Raw genomic sequence first — 11537 nt, 5'->3', positions numbered from 1 at the left:
TGTTTTAGTGATCAAGAGTACGTTTCAAAAAATTTCTTCCACCACAGTTGTACAACTGTGCTGTGGCTGCGATCATATTCAATTCCGTATGAACATGTTTTCAGTTTTAGACCTTTTGGACTCTTTTCTGCGTCAACTTTTTTTTTTGTTACGTTGGTATAACGTTTTCATTGCCGTTATGATTATAGCATCATTTGCGATCAAAATTGCGTTGTTTGTGCATCAATTGTAACAAAATTTTTATTCCGTCCAAATTTCTTGTGATTATTTTTATAAGTTTGTCGATAAAATTCTCATATCATGCCGTCGTTTGTCAAAAAAAGGTTAGATTTTTAATTTAGCGATATATATTTCTACTTGAGCACTATTCGAGCACCGTTGGATGCAGTAAGTAAAACTAGCTCGTTTCTTTTGTATGCAGCAGCAAGAAACAGTCTCCCTCAACCACTGAAGGAATATGGGATAATTTTAAAGATTCGGACATTGAAGGCAGTGACGATGACGATGATTTTGAAAACAATTCGGAAAAGTCCCAAACTAAGCGCATTCGTGCGGGAAACGCATTTCTTTCTGTTGAAGACGAACCGTTTGTGGAAGGCGAGTCCGACGAAGAGGATGACAATCAGTGGAACTTTACAGAAAAAAAAGATGTGAAATGGCGCCATGGTAGCATTCAGGAAAAAGATTTCGGATACAAACGAATTTACGACGACGATACGGCCGAACAATATTTTTCACCTTTGACATACTTCATGAAGTATGTTCCAGAGGTCTTGCTTGATGAGATGGTCACATTCACCAATACCTATGCGGAACAAAACAAAACGAAGAAGTGGAGACCCACTAACAACCTGGAAATAAAACAATTCATCGGACTTCAAATCATGATGGGAAATTTGAAGCTCCCGCGCATCGAAATGTATTATGGAGACGAGCTACAATGTAAAATGTTTGTTGACACGATTCCGCTATACCGGTTCTATTTACTGCGGACCAATTGGCATTTGATCGACGTGACAAAAATCAATGAAAACTCAACTGATAAGTTCGTAAGAGTTCGACCCCTGATGGACTCGGTTAGGAAGCGATGCTTAGAACTTCCACTCGAAGAGTGCTTGTCAGTCGACGAGCAAATGATCCCGATGCGTGGAAGAATAACGAAAGGCGTCAAGCAATACGTAGCGAAGAAGCCCAAAATAAAATGGGGGATCAAAAACATTGTGTTATGTGGAAAGAGCGGCCTTGCTTATGACTTCGTTTGCTACCAGGGGTCGACGACGGAATTCGAACCAAAAATGCTATTGACGTTCGGATTAGGTGCTACAATGGTACTACATTTGGCAAACAGGATCGACCGACACGGGCATAAATTGTTTTTCGACAATTATTTTTCAACGTTCCCGCTCTTCCAAATTCTGGCCCAGAAAAAAATTTATGCTGCTGGTACAGTCCGACTCGACAGATTTTCGAAACCTCCATTCTCATTAGACAGTGACATGAAGAAAAAGGGGCGTGGAAGTTCTGAAGAAGTGGTCAGCGCAGATGGATCGGTAACATGTGTGAAATGGTTCGACAACAAATGTGTGTCGTTGGCATCAAACTACGTTGGAGTGGGACAAGTCGATACAGCACATCGATACGATAAGACTACGCAACAAAAAGTAAACATCAATCGGCCACAGATAGTCCGAGACTATAACATCAATATGGGAGGCGTTGATCTGATGAATCAGATGGTGAGTTACTACCGCATTTCCATTCGGTCAAAAAAATGGACATTGCGTATGATGACACACTTCATCGATTTTTCCATCGTGCAGTCATGGATCGAATATAAAATAGACTGTAAAAAAGCAGGAACCTCCGCGAAGGATGTGATGGATTTACTGGCATTTCGCATGAAGCTCTCAAAGCAGCTTGTATATTTTGAAACCAGTACGAAACGATCAGCTCGTATTACATTGGATGAGGTTCGGTCAAAACATTCGCGTCCGGAAAAGTCTCGAGAAAGCCGCACGGATGAGGAAGTCCGCTACGACGAATACGCTCACCATCCGAAATATTCAGATAAGCGACTCAGGTGCAAACTTGAATCGTGCAATCAGAAGTCTCAGGTATTTTGTACTAAATGTGAAGTTCACTTGTGTTTGAACAAGAATAATGATTGCTTCTATGAGTACCATGTCAAGCCGTAGTCTGTTGGTCGATTTCCTTTTTTTTTTTGTTTTTTTTTTCAATCTTTTATGCATGTGATAAATTGTACAAATTCAGTTGACAACCATTTCATGAAGTCTAATTTGAAAAATGTGAAAACAAGCGCCAAAAATTCGTGAAAAATAAATTCACATTTTCATCCCTAACACCCACATTTTTTAAATAAAAAATCCCTTGCCAATGCTGGCTGGTAAAGAAAATGAAGAGTGACCCGTACTGTGTGTAGGCACAGCACAAATAATTAGTTTTCCATAAAAGTTATAAGGGATTCTTTTGGTCGCTAGGTCTATAAACACTATTTATGACTTCCCGATATTTTTTTTTCAAAAACCAATAACCTTTTATGTTCTTTATTTTACTCATGGTGAAGAAACCCGATTTTCGTAAACTGATTGGTGTGGTCAAACGTAGTATTGAATAGAGACCACTGTAAAAATTCTAAAGTACTTTGTCGACAAGAACTTGCGTCACATCAGTAACTACAGTCGAATTTTAATATCTTTTCGTGCGCCAAAAATAATGCAATAGACTTGTTTCATTCTTTCTTATTATCAACGTTCGTGTCCCATCTGTACCTTTTGTTACCTATAACATGTTTTGGTCTTCTCTCTTGCTATTCAGATTTAGTCAGTTCGAATTGGTTTTATATTTTGTCCGGATTCTTTTTACAAATTTTACGATGTCTGAACGGTTTGTTTAGAAATATTTATAATCGTTACAATTTGTGTGAAACTGATAGATTTTTTTATTAGTCGAGAATTACGTGAACGTCAATTGGACAGTCGATACGATGACCACAATCATTTACCTAAGCATACAGAAAATAGTTCGAGCTGCCAACTTGAAACGTGTAATCTAAAGTCTTACATAATCTGTGTGAAATGTAACGTGCATCTTTGTTTCAACAAGAATCTAAATTGTTTCAACGATTACCACATGAAAAAAAAGCAGTAGCATTGTGCACAATAAAATTCCTTGAAACCACTCTATACAAAAAGTTTTCGAGCTTTGTTCATCAAAAGTTGATAAAAATTCTGTTCCACGAAATGCTTGAAGTCTAGAGCTGGAAATAGGTGGCTCAAACCTAGGAACCAACCTATATACGCAAGGATCCCATTTTATTGCGATTTCACTAAAAGTTGTTCATCTGTTCCTCGAAGTGCTCGAACTCTTGAGTTGAGAATAGATAAGAGTGGTCCAATCTTAAGAATCAACCTGCAGTTATGTCAAACATAACATTTTATTACGACATGAACAAAAATTATTATTCTGCTCCACGAAATGCTTGAGTTCTAGAAGTGGGAATAGATGGAAGTGTTCCAATCCTAGGAACCAATCTACCATTACGCCGAGGATCCCATTTTATTACGAAATAACCCAAAATTATTCTTCTGCTCCTCAAAATGCTTGAGTTCTAGAGCTAGGAACAGATGGGAGTGGTCCAAACCTAGGAACCAATCTACGATTAAGTCAGGGGTCCCATTTTATTGCGAAATAACTCAAAATTATTCTTCTGCTCCTTGAAATGCTTGAGTTCTAGAGCTAGGAATAAATGGGAGTGGTCCAAACCTAGGAACCAACCTACGATTAAGTCAGGGGTTCCATTTTATTGCGAAATAACTCAAAATTATTCTTCTGCTCCTTGAAATGCTTGAGTTCTAGAGCTAGGAATAAATGGGATTGGTCCAAACCTAGGAAGCAACCTACCATTACGTCAAGGATCCCATTTTATTGCGGAAGAACCCAAAACTACTCTTCTGCTCCTCAAAATGCTTGAGTTCTAGAGCTAGGAATAGATGGGAGTGGTCCAAACCTAGGAACCAACCTACCATTATGTCAGGGATACCATTTTATTGCGAAATAACCCAAAATTATTCTTCTGCTCCTTGAAATGCTTGAGTTCTAGAGCTGGGAATAGGTGGGAGCGGTCTATTCCAAGAACTGATAATACTTTGTCATTACACATCCCTCTTCTCACAAAATAATCTCATAAAACTGAAAAAATCGTATTTGGCGACTGACTTCAAGTCGGTGGGTTTTAAGATGTAAGCGACTATGTTCTACACGTAGCGTACGTAAACTTGATATCATTGCAGCTGAAATCAGTTTGCGTCCATTTTCGAGTTATTATTTGCAATTTGAGAAACGCGAACAAGAAATGGAGACTAACTTTTTAGTAGAGATGATACTTCCTATTACAAGTTACCACACTAGCTTTTCAATAAACCGAAGTAGTAAAAATCAGACTGAAAGTTTTTTAACTTCGTTTTCCCCGTCTTAAGCTCAACGTACCTCACTGGAAGATGAAAACTGCATAAAGGAACCTTTCATAAATTCTGTCTCTCTCATTTTAGACTACCCCTTGTCTCCACTTTTCCTATACCTTGTAACATTGTGTCCTTAATTTGTCATTACTACTCATCATGTTCATCTTGTAGGTCGCCCAAATTTGAAAGGATTTCGACTACTTTCGCTTTGTATTGACCGTACCCGTACGTAAGCTAGGTCTCTTGGAGTGAGCTCATATCCTGATACTCAGCCGTACAGTGAATGTGGAGAATTTTGTCAATACCAGAGTGGAGAGACGATATATTTTTTTAGTCGGCTAAAGCTCGGCTTGGGGGGTAGAAGACGTTGTAGAGCTTTAGTGTCTTTAGTGGCCGCTGCCACTTTTTCGAGTTTTTCTTAAAAAACGGCCTTAGCCGAGCGATAATTTTTAATTTTGTACTCAGCCGTTTGCTGAAACCGACAAAATATGATTCCTCTAATTAATATATAATGAATTGCTAAAGACACTAAAGCTCTATAACGTCATATCATCTACACCCCAAGCTGAGGCTTTAGCCGACTTAAAAAAATATTTCGGCTCTCCACTCTGATTTTATGATTTTTGTTTTGTTAGAAAGAAAAGTATTAACAAATGCGAAGCATCAGAACTATTTCCGGTCTCCTAACAAATGGCTGCCGGCGATCATATTGGATTTTAGTAATTTTAGAAATATCTTGGGAAAAATTGTGCTTAGTGAGTTTCTGTTAACAGAAGTATATAAAGACATATAGAGCTCTTTTCAGCTAGATATGGCTTTTCATCAGAGAAGAGAATGAAGTGAGAGAGATTATAGGCTTTTACGGATAGGTATTTCGTACGGGTCGGCGTTAGCCCAAGTTTTTAAGTTGATATAAAAATATATGTCTTCAAAAAGCCAAAAAAGGGCGTTGTTCTTGGACAATATATTACGCACATCTTTCACTTTTAATTCCAGAACGAATCCCGTCGATCGAATCAATTGTCTTACTACAAAAGACGAGCAAAGTCGTTGCAGGAAAAAGTCAAGACAAATAAATTAACTGATGCAACAGTGCTCAGTTATTTGAAAACGAAATTCAACGACCAATTGTTAGAATTCGTCAAAATGCAGCTGAAGAACTGTGGACGGTCAAAACATGGAAGACGCTATTCGCCTAAGCAGAAAAGCCTTTGTTTAGCCATGTATAAGAAAGGACCAAAAAGCTATCGGTTCAATGAAACATGGTGCTGCTTGCCAACAAGACGAACATTGGGCAGATACAGTGCACAGCTAATTTTCCAATCTGGAGTGGACTATAAAGTATTGGCTGCAATGAAAAGTATCGTTTTGGACTGGCCCCACAAAGACAAATTTTGTACATTCGGATGGGATGAGGTGTCGTTGAACGCACACCTGGACTACTGCCAATCGCTAGACAAAATAGAAGGTTTTGTTGAAATGGGGCGAGCGAATAAGCCAATTTTCGCCACACACTCTTTGACCTTTATGGTAAGAGGAATTGAGGTGCCATACAAGCAATCCATCGGATACTTCTACACAAACGGATTGAAGTCGTTCGAATTGGCTGAGCTCATTAAGTTAATGATTGGAAGAGTGCAAATCATAGGTAGCTATAAACTATAAAAGCCTTCAGAGAATATAAGAAAGTACCCTAACGACACAAAGGAGATAGAGATATAAATTAAAGCAAAATAATTGAATCCTTAAATCATTACCATTTCTGAGCTGTTTATAATTTTGGTAAGGGAAGGGACAGTTCATATATTATGTCGCGCTAAAATCGGAAATTTTTAGACCCCTCCCCTGTTACTGTAACCTGGTTTTCACGCAGAGGGATTCTTTTGAAAAACAGCCTACCGAAATCGGACGCATTTTCTAGTGGAATTTTTTATATGTGCTTAGAAAGGACTTCAACCCTAGTAGCCAAAACCACTTTCAAAAAAATTCTTTGAAGCTTGTGTGGCTAGGTAGAGGTCATTAAAAACCGAAAATTAGCACTTTTCTTACAAAAATTTCTCCAGTTACACGAGCGGTACAGGGTCGTGTGGGGTGTCATTAGAAAGGTAATCACACATACTATAGAGCCGAATAGGGACTTATTGATTTTAGAATTCATCCACACTGAAATATGTGCAGTTGAAGCTTTCAACCGAAGACTTCCACTGTTCTTACTGAAATTTCTCGAGGTACTCAAAACTTGCTTTAGTTAAATTTAATTTGTTTCGATTCGTTTATCTTGAATTTTTGTTCAGTTGATTTAAAAAAAAATCCTAGCTCTTTCGAATTGACTTCGTCACACTAGAGCTGCCCAGATGTTTTTGTATTTGTAATTTTGAAACTGAAATAAATGAAATGAAACTTCAACTGCACATATTTCAGTGTTGATGAATTCTAAAACCTGTTCGACTCAATAGTACGTTTGATTACCTTTCTAATGACACCCCACACGACCCTGTACAGCTCGTGCAACTGGAGAAATTTATGTAAGAAAAGTGCTAATTTTCGATTTTTGATCACCTCCCACTAGCCACGCAAACGTCGAAGAATTTTTTTGAAAGCGGTTTTGGCTTCTAGGGTCGAATACCTCTCTAGGCACATATGAGAAAGTCCACTTCAAAATGGGTCCGATTTTGGTAGACTGTTTTTCAAAAGAATCCCTCGCAATGTTATGGTCTAATATATACCATTTCGGTAAAAAAATCGAACCTAACCTTCCCGATGAGTTTTTAATGAACGGTCTCTAAATACATCTGTGGTTCTGAAAATGCCTTTAATTTATTCATAGGACTGATGCCGATCTTGTCCGTATGCGATACATGCAGCACAAACGCAACCGCGGTCAACGTCCTGGTATATCCCAATACTCACCAAACCAAACAAAGTGGAGACTTGCTGCAGTACAAAATAAACGGACAACTCATCACTCATACATACGACCCATCACATCTGATAAAGGTGGTGCGAAACAATTTACAGACCAAGAATTTGGCGCACTTTGTAACCGATCGATGGACACCCGGCTTAAAAGAATTCGAAGAGAAACTGCAAATCGCAGCTTGGAATGACATCGATAAACTTTATCGCAAAGATGTTCTTTCCCCACAACGCTTGGCGGAGGCATTGTCTGAAGAGCACTTGAATCCCAACAAGCTAAAAATGAAGGTTTCAATTGCGACTCAAGTATTCAGTAACACTTGTGGATTAGCCATGATGCAATACGTAGAACGTGGAATTCTGCAGAAAGATGTTGTCAGCACCGCGAATTTCATTTTTTTCATGAATGATCTTTTCGACAGCATAAATGGATCCAATAATCATCCTGGCAATTCCCTCAAAAGTGCTGTTACACCAAACTCGTTGCACTTTGAATTTTGGGAATATGCATTGATAATGCTTGAAAATATGTTCTATGTGGACAAAATTGATGGCGAAAGAAATGACCGTTCATCTGTGTTGAAAAAATTTGAGTCTACAATTCGCGGATATCAAGAAGTTGCGAAGACGTGTTTCAAGGCCAACATCCCGAAACTTAATATTAGGTATCATTTCATTTTAGTTAGACTTATTTTTTGATTTGTTTTGATATTTGCTTGAACGACACAAATCGAGGGTGTCATGACTAATAAGCGTAACTCCCTCGGTAACTGTAGTAGCTCAGGAACTATAAACCGATCTCGACAAAATAAAATTCCCATAAAAGCTGGCCTTGTAGATTTTTGGCTAGAGATATTAGCAATTCCGATTATAAAAAGTCTTCAAGACATTCTGAAAACTTCATCAACGACTTTATGCTCTAGTTCTCAGAAATCCTAAGATCTTAAAACCACTTCATTATTAAATTTTTCTCTCGTCTCCGTAAATATCAATTCACCATTTTGTTTCCTTCTAGCAAATAATTAATTCATCTGATTTTCCTATACTATCCTATCCTATCCTATTACGTTACTGCTTGGAAATTCTTGATTTGGCAAGTGTTATGTTCGTAAGATGAACAAAACAGCTCATAACATATGCCAATGCAATAATTCACAAGCAATTACGTACTACATTTTAAACGTCAGCGGAACGTAATAGCTTTTCACTGAAACAATTTGTGCAGCAAACGCGACTTACTTACCGCTAGCATGTAAAATGTATAAATTTTCCTTTAATTGTGTTCCTTTCCATTTATGTTTTTAGAGACACGACTCAGGACGGCCTAGAAAATTTTTTTGGTTGCATTAAGTCGTGCAATTATAGTAATACAACGACAGCCAGCCAGTACAGAACTGGCTACACGACGATGGTGATCAATAACATAACCGGTACAAATTCGCTGTACTCCAACTGTCAGCCTGATGATTCGGAATCTATTCTTACAAACATTCATGAGTTCATTTCGGTGTGTCAGGAGCAACCACATGACCCAGTCTATGTGTCTTATCCTGAACCGAAACCATTAGGCTGTGCCGATGAAAATTTCATCGTGGAATCTGAATCGGAAACGGACGAATTTGAATCAATGATTTCTTTTGATCTGGAAGTGGAAGACGATAATACTTCCTCGATTATCCAGTACATTCAATCGGAAGCAGACGACTCGATTAATCAACACCATCAATTTCTTGAAACGAATTCAAATATGTCTCAACTGAAAGTCATTTCAAGTGAGACAAGTCGCATCTGCCAAAAAATATTTAAAGCTACGAGCTGCGAAGAATGTAAAGAAAACTTCGAGTTAATGGACAATGGAGCGACTTTGTTAAGTATCGAAAAGCTTCTTGGCACTTTGAATAAAAGTATTGCAGGCATTTGTTATCACGAGGGCATCAAAAAAAAACTTCTCCACGGTATCGAGGAAATGGCAGTTCATGTCATTGGCTGTCCTGAGCACAACGATGTCTTAGAGCGAAAAGTTAAAATCTTGGCTGTGGATCGAATTGTTCTCTCTTTCTGTAACAATATTAATAAAATATTGTCCAAGAAGATAACTACTTTGCCCGATAAGCCGAACTTCATTGAAAGGCTGGCCTTCGAACACCGAAATAAAAAAAAAGGAATCGGTAAATTCTCTGACAAGTTTAATCATTGATCTGCGTTTTTACAAAATTTAAAATTGTCCCCGAATCTCCAGAATTTTTTTTTATTTTAAGGCTCCATTTTATTAATCCAAATTTCATTTTAATCCTCAGAATTTTAGTTTTTAATTTAATTTTTCATTTTATTCATTTTTTTTTTTAAATTTTCATTAGAAATTTCATTTTAAGTACTTTAAATGATGAAACAAATATGTTTAAAAAAAACTTTTTGATATCAAAATTGTTTAAAATTTAATTTGTTTGAACTCACAAATTGAAAATAAAATTTAATTGAAGAGTGAAGTCCATTATTTGAACGTCTAAAATCAAACGAACTATCAAAAACCTTCTACCAAAATTAAATAACTCTCGAAGTAAGTCGAGCTGCAAGAATAAATGATTTGCACTGTTGGATGTTCCCTTTTATAGCAAAACGATATGATGTTCATAAACTAACGAATGAGTTTCTACATGCAAAGGTTCGCCTCGAAATCTTTCAATCACAAAATGCTTCACCCAGGCTTCATTGCAGTTAAAGTGACCTGGTTGTCGAGGGGGTTCCGCACATCTGGAAGTCACTGGAAAATGCACAGGAAACTTTTGCTAATTCGGTGTCGAATAAGCCGCTGAGTGTTATCCTTGGCACGTAATTTGCTGTCCTAGTTGAGGTAGGAATGCGTTGACCATCTAATGAGTTGACTAAACAGACTAAACACTACTGTCAGTTACTGGAATGAACGCAAAATGTTGTAATAATGTTTTTTGTAAGCTTGGTGTCGTTACAGGTGTGGAACTTGTTGCTGCAGCTATTAAATTAAGATGCTTCTCATCTGGATGCATTACTTGAATATACTTTAGCAAGAGGAGTTTCAGTCACGGTCAAATCGGTTTCACTTTTTAGGTTTTTGTTTGTCTGTTTTACTTTCTTGAAAAAAATTTCTTCACACAATGAAATTGTTTCGAAAACACTGGTCATATCACTATGAAATAATTTAATTCTTATTTAACGCGTAGTGTAACACAAATGATATCTCTTTAGAGCTTTTTTATAAATAATTATCCGTGATAAGGTTACGCAAAGCGTTATTTACTTATTTTGTTCCTACCGATAACCAATTTATGAAGAAAACTTTCATGGTTATGATTGTTGACACTTTGACTTTCGTGTTTGTGTATGTGAATATCAGCCAACTTCAAGTGGAGTATTCTTTCAAAAAATGTTATCGACGTTCGAACAAAGAGCTGTCACGGGCACGAACCATACCGATTCGTTGCGTGTCATTGTTACCACTTGTAGAATATGTTTATTTGTGTCATCTGTCATATCTGCAAGCCGTTTGTTTTCTTTTCGTGTGCGCGCCATTTCGTGTTTTGCGTATCTTTTACGTGGACATATTTATCTGCGCAATCGTGCAAGTGTACATTTCCTGTGTAGATTGGACGTGTTATGAGTTAAGTAAAGCATATCTTGAATGTATCCTCTTTATCCTTCCCTCTAATTCTACCGTCATCTTATTACAGGCGTTCCTGCCCTTCATTGGCGACATTGTTTCTACCGGTTACGCAGTGTCTTACCTTCATCTTCGTACTATGCAGCGGACACCGTTCAACAGAAAATTACTCTTTCATCAACAAATCAGCAGTTTATTCAAAAGACTCGGTCACACAACATCAGGTAAGACAATTTACAAGCTAGTAATCAGACTCTCCCGTGTCAGAATCGTCGAATACTTCATAACATTTCTCGTTATGCTGCTTCGTGTTCTGAATGGTGTCGTCCCAGTTCCGATTTCTGGTCCGTTGTAGGTCTCGTTGTAGGGTTGTGTTCCACGTGAATATCGGGCGTCCGATTTTCCGTTTGCCTGGAATGCTGAAGTTCATTGCCCTTTTTAGGATGTGCGCACTGGGTCTCCTTGATATGTGCCCCCAGTATTTCAGCCGTTGGACTCTCGTTTTT

General features: G+C 37.8%; 1 protein-coding gene across 1 annotated transcript; it reads left to right on the top strand.

The window, feature by feature from the left end:
* Nucleotides 1-300: 300 nt before the first annotated feature.
* LOC119075089 lies at nt 301-9768 on the top strand. The gene is made up of 7 exons (XM_037181479.1): nt 301-323; nt 422-942; nt 1489-1736; nt 5478-6129; nt 7309-8062; nt 8703-9169; nt 9755-9768. Exons 1-7 carry the CDS (start codon nt 301-303, stop codon nt 9766-9768), a joined length of 2679 nt encoding a protein of 892 aa, XP_037037374.1.
* The last annotated feature ends 1769 nt before the right edge of the window (nt 9769-11537 follow it).

Source organism: Bradysia coprophila, unplaced genomic scaffold (assembly GCF_014529535.1).
Source record: "Bradysia coprophila strain Holo2 unplaced genomic scaffold, BU_Bcop_v1 contig_176, whole genome shotgun sequence".
Taxonomy (NCBI): domain Eukaryota; kingdom Metazoa; phylum Arthropoda; class Insecta; order Diptera; family Sciaridae; genus Bradysia; species Bradysia coprophila.
The sequence above is the reverse complement of the archived record's forward strand: the minus strand, read 5'-3'. Positions and strand labels throughout refer to the sequence as shown.